The sequence below is a fragment of the Varanus komodoensis genome, unplaced genomic scaffold, assembly GCF_004798865.1.
Source record: "Varanus komodoensis strain SLA01 unplaced genomic scaffold, ASM479886v1 scaffold3, whole genome shotgun sequence".
In the NCBI taxonomy this organism is placed as follows: domain Eukaryota; kingdom Metazoa; phylum Chordata; class Lepidosauria; order Squamata; family Varanidae; genus Varanus; species Varanus komodoensis.
This window is the reverse complement of record NW_025335761.1, coordinates 30,745,775-30,758,812: the sequence shown is the minus strand read 5'-3', so window position 1 is coordinate 30,758,812 and position 13,038 is coordinate 30,745,775. Positions and strand designations below refer to the sequence as shown.

General features: G+C 36.3%; 1 protein-coding gene across 2 annotated transcripts in view; it reads right to left on the bottom strand.

Moving 5' to 3' along the window:
* Nucleotides 1-13,038, bottom strand: part of NPAS3 (neuronal PAS domain protein 3) — a 563,345-nt gene that overhangs the window by 523,495 nt on the left and 26,812 nt on the right. The window contains exons 2-3 of one of the 2 annotated variants that reach the window (XM_044436057.1): nt 6,493-6,737; nt 6,333-6,383 (exon numbers count right to left, since the gene is read on the bottom strand). In XM_044436057.1, the coding sequence (XP_044291992.1) occupies nt 6,333-6,383; nt 6,493-6,737 (296 nt within the window). The remainder of the gene's footprint in view (nt 1-6,332; nt 6,384-6,492; nt 6,738-13,038) is intronic. The other variant, XM_044436058.1, reaches the window with a different exon arrangement.

The following is a 13,038-nucleotide window of genomic DNA, read 5'->3' as shown; positions in this document are numbered from 1 at the left end:
CTGTAATGCAGTGCAATTACCGATTACTTTCCATTCCAGGAGCAACTCAACTAAAAACCAAAAGAAAAATAGAAGATCAATTTAGAAAAAAAACTCAATCCCTCACTTTCAAACAATGTGTTCAGTGCTCATCTCTTCATGAAAGGGCTTTTGATCCAAATAACACTTCCAGTAATGTGAGCAGAAGGGAAAATTTTGTCAATTCCCCGGCCCCTCCAAAAATCAGTTCTACAGGACAGGAGGATCCTCCAGAAGAGTACTGAAGATGGTGGACTTGGTATACAATTCCCTCCCACTGATGCTAGTGGAACTCTGCTAGATCAAAGACTCTTCTGTGAATGGAAGAATTTCTTCTGTTTCTAGAGGGGGACCTTGTATACCATTCTATATTTAAAATAAACATTTAAAAACTATCAAACAGCAACAATATTGGCTCTTTTAACTCTTCTCATCAGGAAGCTAATTCCCTCATTAGAATGAATCCACTTGTGAATCATTTTATTACCTTGTAAAGCAGTGTGGTACTCCTCCGGTTGCTTAACTGAAACCTACATCATTAACCCATGAAAATATGAAGCACATTACATTTAAGTGTATATTATTAGATCTAAAAGTTATTTGAAGCACTACAATAAACTAACTTATAGCACTAATTTAAATGTTTGCAAACATATTGGATCAAAATTATTATCATTATCATTCATACTTCAGGTACAATTTGGTGGAGACGAATTTGCGAACATGAGCTCCTCCTGAAATGGCATATTGTAGTAAAATCTTTACTAATAGATTCTGCTGATTGTGCAAACTGGATGTACTTAATGCAATGTAATAATGATGATGATAATCACTTGCTGGATCGATCCTTTTGATCTGATCCAGCAAGTGATCAGATCCTGGTACAGCCATTTTTCCTGCAATGGTCAACCAGATCCCTGCAGGCAAGGTTACCAACAGAACAAGGGAGCAAAGTCCTCTCTTGTACTGTTTGCAAATCATTGATATTGAAAGGCATGTGGCATCTAGTCCTACAGGTAGTATACAGTCATTATAAATAGCAGTCACTGATAACCTTATCCTCTATGTACCCTTCTAACCTCCTTTTGAGTTGATCACCACCACCGCACCTTATTTAAATGAATCCCAGAGTTTCACTGGTATTTCCTTTGGTCTGTCCTGAAATCACCAGCAGTTCAGTTTTACTTGAATAACTCTGGGTTCTAGTATTCTAGTCCAAAGAATTTGAGGATCACACACAACTTCCAGCACACTCAGATAGACACAAAGTGCACCTGGCCCTCTGTGCATCAAGCTACTCTAGCTATCCTCAAAAGTCACTAGGTACTCTGCTCACTGATAATATTACTGGTGCAAATCAGGGCTTAGGGGCTTCTACTCTTACTTCAGCCTGTATTCACTAAACTGCAGAGTTCCTGATCCCTGCCTAATTCTCCTGAGCTGTTGCTAAGGTCTTCCCTTTAGCATAGGTTTTGGCAGATCCTACATCTTCCAAAGCCTATCATGTGCTACACTGCTAAGCAGGCCATGACCCAGACACCTCTGAAGAGACCCATGGCTGTGACCTGACATACTGTGTGATCCTAAAAGATGGATCAATACATTGAACTCTATGGTAGAATCTGCCTTCTTCCAAATCCCATGCCATTATCCAGACCATCCAAATCCATAGCTAAATTCCAGATTCATCCAGAATTTGGCAACATTTGTAGTCGAAATATTATATGAAGATATGCTTACAATACCAGGTTTATGACAAAACTGGAAAATCACATTATACACACAGATACATAGGTAGATTATAGATAGATATATGAGAGAGAGAGCGAGAGCGAGAGCGAGAGAGAGAGAGAGAGAGAGCGCGAGCGCGTGCGCATCTTCCAGACACGGTTTGGAATATAACAGACTACAGAATTATAATTACAGATCTTCCAACAGTTGTGTTGATAGAAACAGTTTGTCCTAAGCATCTGTTAGGCTAAATATTTTCTTTAAATTGGATCTCTATTTCCTATACATTGAATGGATATCCTTTTATTTAATATTTCTTTCCAATTATCTTTGACATGAAACTTCATCAGACAATTTTATTCTGATCTTGAAAATCTAGTTCTTCAAATAACCTACTGAAAAATGTGCATAGCATTGTATTTGGTAGCTCTTATTCCTCAAGTAAAAATTATGTGGGTGGGCGGGTGGCTGGTGGGGGGAGGCCCATAGTCTGGTATACACTCTGTCCCCAGTTACAAATGTCTGAGTTAAGAACAACCCCTACTTATGGATGAGCAAACTTGGAAGTCTTGCCTCCTCCTAAAGTGGCAAGTGGGCCCCTGCGGGTGGCAGGTGGTAAGCACCAGGCAGTGAGGAGAGGAAGGAAGGAGGGAAAGAAAAGGAGGAGGGGGAAAATGGCAAGCTGCGCCAGTGGTTGGAACTAGAAAGTGGGAACCCCCCACCCACAGCACAATCAAACCCTGATTCTGCAGCACTAGGTCAATCTCCATCATCATCCAATTAATGTTAGGCTTAACGTTAGCTCAAGAAATAACATTTCACAAATGCATACAAATTCTCTTTCTCTTTCTTCAGTACCTGTACTACTGTATTATTATCTTTATTAAAATGTGTTTAAAATGTTTAAAAGTATATGGAAGTATTTTTAAAGTGTTTTATATATGTGATCCGACATACATACAAATTTGACTTAAAGACAATTTCAGGAATGGAATTCATTCTTAATGCAGTGACCGGTTATACTAGAAAAATTACATCATTTTATTAAATGTCATAAGAGTGGCTGCTGCTTTTTAGATTAAATGATATAAATACTTTTTATATATCCTCTAAACAAAGATTCTTGTGATTAGAGAAGTACTTAAACCAACAGCTGCAAGAATGAGATTTCTTTAAAGGTTACAATAATCAGTTATTTAGCTGAACCACTGCTGGGAATGTGTGGTCATTTCTTGTATTATGTATATTTGATCTGTAACAGTATAGGTATTTCTAAAATAATGGTGAAAACTATCTCTTGCTTTGCAGTTGTTTAACATATCATTTCCATGAAGTAATTGACTTAGGAAATATTGCACACCATCACCTGAATGTTGTTTCTGCAAGCACAACTCAGAATAATCCATACAAAACATGCATAAGAAAACAAATTCATCACCCTTTATAGACAGGACAGAGTAAAAGACCTTTCTGAAGCTCTAAATTAAAATGATTAAATTGCTGTACAATCACCCAGGACAAATTCAAAAGTAAGCTTCTATAAAGAATTATTAACAGGCCATCTCATTTTTACTAATACCTATAGTTTATACTCTGTAAGTATTTCTCATACATTTTCCAAATGCCTTTAGGAGACTGATTGGGGTGACCCAATATACAGTATCTAGTCATTTTATTGCAGGATTAGAAGCCATGTTTGTTATACTGATGAAGACTATTTATTTAAAACTATCTACCCATACAAATGACAAAAACTAATACCTTAATAAATGAGAATTACATTCATTTGATAAAATTTCAAAAATATTTAACAGTTTTATAAACAGAGAAACCTAATAAACAAAGGGGAAAAACATACTGATGAACTGATTCTACATGTAGCAGATTCACACATACAATAAAAATACCTTTTCCCAGAATAATTTAGTAGAATGTGTTTTGCTATTTCAAATCTTTTAAAATTGTCCAGAAGACTTCCAGGAACAAAATAATGCAGTTAATGCTCATGGATCTATACCTGTCAATTGGAAATTCCACATGTGTGTGTGTGTGTGTGTATTGAAGGCAACAGAAGTTAAGATGGAGAGAGACTCTCTTAGTGCATATATGAAATCCCATGGAATAGAGCAAAGCATCATCAAAAATAGTTCAATTCATACAACCAAGTCCACTGTTCAGCCCAATCTTGCATGTTATTTTATTATTTTGCATTAACTGTGGTTTAAATAGCCTTCCTGAAAATGTCAGTTCAGGAAAGTCTAAATCTTTTGAAGTCAATAGTTCACTTGACTACATTAGTTAACTATGCTTCAGTCCTGTTGGAAGTTACTTTCCTGCTCTATGACATAGATTTTACCTTAGATTCTATTGTTGTGATTTTGAATAGCTTACACATTCTGGAGAGATTTTTGTTTACTGGGTTTCCTTCTCAAATTCCTTTTTACCAATCTTCTAATTTTTAGAGGTTTCCTGTTCTGAAGTCAAATACAATCATGTTGGACTCCCTTGAAAATTCCATACATACATACATACAGGCGCAAGATGGCCATGCTATGCCCAAACTTTCCAAATGGTTCAGCCACACATCACATCCCACAATAACTGAGGATAAAATTCTATATCACTTCCCCTCTGGTCAATCCCATACAAAACTGTACTAGGTTATGGTTTTTAGGGTATTTAGATGTTGCATCTCCCTGCTGTGACCTAACAGGCATCTTTCCATGTTCTCCTTTTGTTGCCTCCCTGATTTTCATGTTCATCTCAAGACCAACCTGAAAAGTTTGGTCAAGTGGTGACAGTATTTCCCTAGTATTAAGTTACTGTTGGTGCCTGGTGTTGCTAACCACTGAAGTTCTGTAGACAGGCCTGTACCTTCTGAATTTCTAGTTTGTTTGCTATACAGTGCAATACCATTTTGAGTTATATTGTGTCCTTCTCTGTCCTTCCTACAGTATTTGTTTCCATTGATCATCATATCTTACTGGTTCTCTCAATTAAACCTAATTTCTGTCATGTCCACTGTAACTTTTTCTAATCCAAGCACAGAAATATACCACTCTTGAAATCCATTGTATACCCTCTTTGCTTCAAAAATGAAGACATGACTAGGAAATATCTCTTCTAAAAATTAATGTAGGAACCTTCTGCTGTATATATTAGTCCAATGGACTAGTCAAAAAGCTTTTGATGGGGAGCCCTTCTTTAAGCTTTATATCACGATATACTCTGATCCAAGAAAAATCAACATGTACTTTGAACTTTTCCCAAACTTTTCCAACTTCCAGTGCCTTTTCACCTCCACTGCAATGCAGGAAACTAGTTAATTGTTTTGTGTTTAAATGCCACTTTGATGGCAGGTTTTAGGTGGAAAATTAGGAGCAGAAATTGGGCTGAACCATTGCATTAAAGCAATAATAATGAAAATTTCCTATATCCACTACAGGTCTGCGTGGAGGCTTTAGCACATTTAATGCAGGTTTCATTAGTTCAACAATGTGAACTTTTTGACTATAGTTGAGTAGTTATAAGCAGCTGAACACTGATAAAAGTGTTCATAAAAGTTTATACATACAATGGAAAAGAATTAATTATCTAATCTCTGAACTATAAATGTTGGCCTCCAATACCTTAACGTAAGTGACATATACACACAGTAATGCATGGTCCTTTGTAATGCTTCAGCTAAATACAGTGCTATTGAAAATGACTTCCACTCATGGAATTGCCATGTGTCTGCAAACCCCAAAAATCTGTTCTGGAGGATCCCCAACTCTGGAGCAGATTTGAGGTGAGGGATACAATAGGCTGCAGGAGAGAGAGAGAGATCCATCCATCCATCCATCCATTGGTGGTGCCTATTCCACTGGTGGAAGGACACTGCTGCATACAACCCCCAAGTCAGAGTAAACTGACATTTATGCTCAATTATCTCGAGCCTTTAACTCTTAAATTCTTGGATTTTATGTTGCATACTGGATTTTATAGTTTTATTCTATTTATGGTTTTATCTACTTATATTGACTGTTTTTACCCTCATTGTGAGTTGCCCAGAGGTTCAGGCTATGGGGTGGCATGCAAATGAAAATAAATAAATAACAGTAGGCCCTACTTGTGAGAAATTACTTTCATATCTGGTGAATTATAAAACTATAAACAGAATGAAAGCATAACAATTAACAATAACTCCAGTATTTCTACATAGAATTCAACAATTGTATTGTTCCTCTTCTCACTAAGGAAGTTTACAATTCTTCAGTCAGAAGCATGTTTTCTATTGAGCAAACAGAAAAACTCTAAGGCAACAGCTCTATGTACACTTAGGAGAAATCCTCTTTGAACACAGTAGGGATTGCTTTTAAATTAACATGCATAGGGATTGCACTTCAGGGCTACAGTCCAACACAGTATTAAGCATGCTTAAGCTCACTGATTTCAGTGGGTTTAAAGGCACTAAACTCTGTGCTGAATTGTGGCCTAACTCATGAAAAATATACACGTAATTTCATTTTTTTTCAGTACAATAGTTGTACTGAGATGTTTTTTAAAAATAAAATAAATATAGAATAAGAGGTTTATTTCACCTTCACATGGTGTCTTTCTCATGCAGACCTCAGTTTTCCACATTTGTATCCCTTTAAAGGATTTGATATGCAGGGAAAAAAGAAAGGATGGTAAACATTTCAGTTTAGAGATTAGAATTGGCTGCCACATTGCATACACTATGACCATCCAACCCCATACCTTTTACTGATGTGTTGGGTGGTGGTCCTTCCATTCGCAAGTTCCATGGAGGATCCCCCTGATTAGCAAAGTCCCTCATCTTCAAATAACTAATTGTTAATCGGATGATAGATGCCTTGTCAAGCTGGCTGGTAATAGCTGCAGGAAGTGGCAACAGTTTGGCCAACTCGTAGAACTCAAAATTTTCCTTCCCTCGGCGAGAACGAGCAGCATCTCGGGACTTTTCCTTTCTCAAGGCTTGTAAACTGAAACAAGAACAACAGAGCAGGTGGCTCATCAGTATTACGTTCTGTCTGATTTGACCAGTTCTCTTTCTTATTCCTAGTTTCTAAGCAAATACCCTGTACATATTTTCAAAATATAAACATTCCATTCATGCTCATATATCTTTGTGGGAAACTTTATTGATATAATATTTCTAGAGATAATAAATACAGCAACCAGTAAAACAGAGAAAAGTGCAGAAGGGAATTATTCCAGTAGAAAGCAATGTTCTGTTTGGCAAGAAGAATGTAATATAATCTATTATTATTAATCATTTAAATTATGGTACAGTTGTAGAAATGGCTTCACATTTCTTTGTTCCCTAGCTCTTGCAGTAAGCTTGTAGTGTGAATCTGGCCTAACTGGACTATAACTACTAGCTAGCACTTCCAAGTAGCACAGAAAACATATTGCCATGTTGCATTTTGTCTAGTACCCAGCTAAGCTGCTCGCAGAGCACATGCTTTGGATGGAAAAGGTCTCAGTTTCAGTCCCTGACATTTCCTGGAAGGAAAGGAAAGACCCCTTGTCAAACTGGAAAAGCACTGCTCAGCAGTGTAGACAATCCTGAGCCAAACGTCCCAATGACACAACAAAGTACATGACAGTTCTCTATGTTTCTATTATAATATGTTTCTATTATAATGGGTAGGATAAAGAGATCCCCTTTACTCCAGTTAAAGTAGACATCCACTGGTTGGATGCTCCATCTGCCAAAGGAAAGTAACCTTTGCATCCAGCCCAGTAGCTCATTTAGAAATAAACTAATGCTCCTTGGAAGTTCTTTCTCTTTCATTTTTCAACCTCCTTTATATCTTGACTATCTAACACCCACACAAATTTGATTATTTTTTTATCTAACTACTCTTAACTTGTTGTATCTTTATTTTGTATAAAAACTGGTATTGGTCTGTTACCATAATAAACTGTACAATTCACTACTGCAATCCAGGTTCTAAACAAACTGATCCTCCTCAAGACACAAAATGCCCTTCAAATTAATGTTATGTTCAGTGCTTTTTATTATGAGAGTATATTATATGTTTTGATTTACAGTTTCATAAACTGATTGATGCATGCAGAGAATGTGAAAAATATGCAGGATGAAATTTATTTATTTATTTATTTAAAACATATGTATGCCATCCTTTATGAGAATGTCTCAGGACAGCTTACAGCATTAAAATCAATAACCAATAAAAACAACCAGTAAACAATACAGTAAAATAGTATATAACCAATAAATAGTATATAACCAATAAATCAATAAATCAAAGCAACTGTTAAACTACTAAAATTACTAATTTTTAAAATGGTGTTTAAATAAAAAGGCTTAAAAAGGGTTTTAAAAAATGTGAAGGCCTTCATTTTCACCCCAGAGGATACAGTTAAAAATCTTGCTTTAAAATTTAAATATAGGTCACAATGCATGGATCAGTGAAACAGGGAGCGGAATGGGCCCAACAGGGTCTTCCCTGGTCCTTCTGTCATCTTGCCAACATGGGCACTACTACATTATTCACACAGGGAGAGTAACATATGCTCCTTGCATATCTATTGCATATCTTCCACAGAACCACACATTACTCTTGCCCACAGTCAGAGAGCAAATGGTTTCATTGATCTCATTGAAAGACTATGCATTGACTGTGCTGCCAGTTTCTATGATAAATTCTCATTTCTGTATGTAAAAACTGCTTCAACTTTTGATGTCTTGCTTGTGTACTACACCATTCTTATACAGAGACCTAATAAACCAGCATTTTTGTTCTTCCAGCAAGTGACAGGTATACAGCAGAAATGGGTTCATACTAAAACCATTTGTTATATAACAATTGTGTTAACATTTACATGTCACTATGTAAAAAAACACATTTTATTTAACATTTCATTTGGAGAAAATTCAAACAGTCCTGTAATTTCCTGAAATATCAAGTGTCATCATTCCATATTATAATCTTACAAAAAGTATTTTGAAGTGACTGTATTGTACTTGTAATAAATAGGGATTGGTTTGGAGGGCTATAGGCATACAATAATGTGCTAGGGGCTGAAAGGTTGTTGCAACTATGCTAGGATGGCATCAGCCATTGAGAATGACACAGCTTGTGCATTGCTCTAGTACCCCTTTACATTAGTTAGCATTAAACAGCAGAAAAGCTTTGTGCTGCCTCATGTGGGGGTAGCCAGGTCCAAGAAACTGTAAAGGGCAGTCACTATAGTGCTGTGCTTTCTTTTGCAGTGCCAATGATAACTGCCTGACTCTCCTCCTTTCCAAAATCTGCCTTTTGTCAGGTGGAACAGGAGAGTATAAAAGGCAGTCAAAGTGGACAGAGATCAGGAAAGTCAGGTGTAGTTATGAAGGCATCTCCTGATTATTCTCAAGGCTTCTCTAATAGTATTTTATCATTAATGCTCAAAATAATGCTCAAATACTTTCAAATAATGCTAGTCCATTGCATCCTTTGAGATAATGGGCAGCAACCAATGCTGTCAAAGGGCCAGCTGAATCCATAACGAGTGCAATAGGAATTTAGCACTTCAGATCAGGACAAGAAATAGGGCAATCAGCAAAACTCATATAACCAAGCTCTGCCAACATTTCACTCTCCAGAAATGAGTGTTTCCACTCATGTCTGCTCTGTGAAGCACTAAATACCTGTTGAACAAGTGGTGGTGCCACTTGTACAAGGGAACAGGTGCGAGCACAACAGCCTATTTGGAAACTACCCATAGTGCCTGTGTTTTATAGAAAGAGTATCCAAACCCTCTGAAAGGATATGCAAGTTGGATCAGTGGGTCAATGACAAAAAATATGCCATATGTGACCTTTTACCCATGAGGTTACATTCTCTCATTTTTATTTAGCAGGTGTAATTGCTCCTACCACTATAGCATCTAAATTTCCACAGTGGTATTCCTAGGTCTAATAGAAGAGAAATGGACTGGAAATGCACCAGTGACCAGTGACTATCATTTGCAAGCCCATGGCAGCTTGGAAAGGTGAGGGAAGATGCTTTGTAGGAGGAGACTGACAAATGGTGATATTGTAGTTTCTAAGGCCATTAATTCTTCAGGGGCTGTTCGGAGGCCTGTCCCATTGCCATAGTTTTGTGCTTTGTATTTGGGCAATTTGAAGTTATTGGATCAGTTTGAGGGATTTTTAGTTCTGGTCATGAACTCTTTATGGTATCAACAGAAAATTACAGGACTCTTGTTATTTTTTGCTGTAATGTTCCAGATTTTCTCCAAGGAAAGAGAATTCACAATCCCTTTAGACTTGCGGGTGCTGTAAGAACTCAGGAATTCAGAAACTGTTGAAACAATATTTCTGTTTAATAAAAGTGTTTTTAATGAATAAAGCAGCTTTTCATTGAAAAGAAGTAATGTTAAAAGCCTTTCATAATTCTCTTTTAAAGAAGCAACCCCTAAGATCTGAGGAGAAGCTAACCTGGCATATTTTTATAGATTTTTCCCCTACTTGTTTGCTTAGGAGAATCTAGGGCTGCACCATTCTAAAATTTATCAATTAATCTGAAATACAGACTCAAAGAAACACGGCCAGGCTATATTAAAAATTCAACTATTAAAAATTCATCAAAGACTTCATCATCTTAACTCACAAACCTTTGAACACCTGCATACTTGTCAGATCTCTGGTCATAGTTAACAGTGGAATCTATAGTTGTTACAGAATCTACACTATTCCTGACATGAACTGCATGAAAATATTTGTGGGTTCAACTTAAAAAGCAACATAAAATCCAATAAAACTACACCAAACTCTGTGGTGGAAATTACTTATTGGACAAACTTCAAACTAAAATTAGGCAATTTACACCAATACATTAGTGTGTGTGTGTGTGTGCGTGCGCGCGCGCGCATGTGTGTTGGGGGAGGGAATTATTTGTTTCCTCATAGCATAAATATTCATTTTCTCACTAGGAACATTTAGATATATTTGTAAATAAAATTATTACCTGTTATTATCTAAAGTGGCACAGACCACAAAATGAAGTTCTTTAATCCTGCCCAAGAAAAGGTAATGGTTTCAGAAGCTTTTCTGTAATGTGTGAAGAAAGCTGCCTAGTATATGCTAGAAGTTAAAGCTGGAACCTTCAAGTTCAAGGTAAGAACTCTGCTGCTTAACTAATGCACTGCTCATAGCTGTCATCATTAATTTATGTTAGCCTCTGTAAACATCAAGAGTATAATAGGCCAATTTCACAACTAAATATAGATGCACATTTTGCCCTTATATAAATGGCAGATTGCTGCTGTAGATCATCACTGCAGCAACACGTCAGTAAAGATGCACTGTTTGATGGTCTGATGCTCACACAATATATAAAACCAGTTGTAATGGTTGTTTGGAAGCAAAGTGTAACACAGCAGCAAAATTTCATTTGTTCCACAAACTCAGGATATATTAAGCTTGGCTGACAAAGACTGTTTGATGTGCTAAATCAGTATGACCTTCATTTTTGCTTTATATTTTCCATTTAACACATTAAATGCCTTTTTAAAAATCTATATAAGAAAATACAGAACTGGACATGATTCAAACTGTCTTTTCTTTATAAATGAAAAACATATTGTATATGTGTATGTTACACATGTACGCACACAGAGCACTGATATTTGACAAATCTTTAAATAATATATTCATTATACTCTTATCACTTATTCCAAGCAAATATTTGAGGAATTTATTGGATGAAAAGTGTCATGGCAGAATAGTATTCTATGACTGTAAACAATTGTTTTACATTAATGTATTCTTGATCCAATCATAAATTAAATACATTTCTACAGCTCATGTCATAACTTAATAATTCTGTTTATCTAAGATCTAAATGCTACAATTTCCCCCTTTCTGAAGTATCCATTTAACAGCTTAAAAACAGTAGAGAAAAAGCAGTTTTACCTGATCAAACATCACATTTATTTCAGAACAACTTGTGCATATCACACCTAACATTTCTGTTTACAAAATCAGCTAATCACTTCACAACTGAACTTCTCAGAACAAAAAGTTATCAATTAAAGTGGTGGAAACTCCTGCAAATTATAATTTAAGAATGAAGTAATTGCTTTCATCAGGGCAGAAAAGCCCGCCAGAACAGAAATGTCACTTTAGATTAGTGTTCTCACTCCTGAAGCAATGGATGACACAGCTGATATAAGACTAAATGCCAAGACCAATCAATTGCTTTTGTGGCTCTGTTCTGAGCTGCTGTAAAAGGGGCCATTTTCTAGGATCTACTCTTCATTATAGTAAATGCTATCTCCTTGGTAACATAATTCCATTTCTCATAAATTCTGTCTGAGAGCATTGTCCTAACAAAAGATGTTTGTGGAAAAGAATGCTGTTGGTTTAACGCAAAGAATTAAGTGTGAACGGCTGTCAAAGTACTACAGTTTATTTGTTCTTAAACATAAATTGACATCTTCTCCATTAAAAATACTCATGTGGAAATGAGCATTCTGAACAAGTGCAATATATTGTATTTGAAGGTGTTGTATAACTGATTTAGAGTTTAGACTTTTTATATACACTTGCTTTGTCTCTGTTGGGCATCCTGATCTTTAACACAGATTTATCAGTGTAAAAATAGAGTAGATAAACACTCCACTTACTTTCGCAGCAGTATAGTTTACAAATGTGAAATTACTGAAGAAAACACAGTCTCATTATAGTATGTCATGCTATTTGTTAGCAACCTCATCTGTGTATAAAAGCTTCCTTTGAACTGAGCTTTGCCTGAAAAATATCTGTACTTCAATTTATATTGTTCATCTTCCTAAAATACCAAGAATCTGAGTTATGAGCTCCAATTAAAAAGATATCCAAGAAACTAATTTGGTGGAACAGCAGCAATTTCCTATGTGACTCTTTTCATGACTGAAGTTAACAAACAAATTCACATTGCAGATTCCAATTCGAAGCGAAAGAAAAAGCACTTTGTCACTGGAAGGACAGGTTTTTGTTTTTTGTTCTTCCTGAACAGGAGCATCCTTGTGAGGCACAGCATGGTTACTCCCAAAACACCCTTCCTTGTATTTGAATGTCATAATATGTGTAATCACCTTCTCGTATTTCTGGCCCATTAGGCAATGATCCTCCATGCCGTGGCAGTAGTCCCGAGAGGTCTAGGTTAGAGCTCAGGCCAATCTATGTAGGAAGCCAGTTATGCCCTATGCTGGCTGCACAGGGTTCCATTAAATATAAACGGTGTTCAACAACAACCACAGAACTGCTGCAATATATGAAGTCAGCTT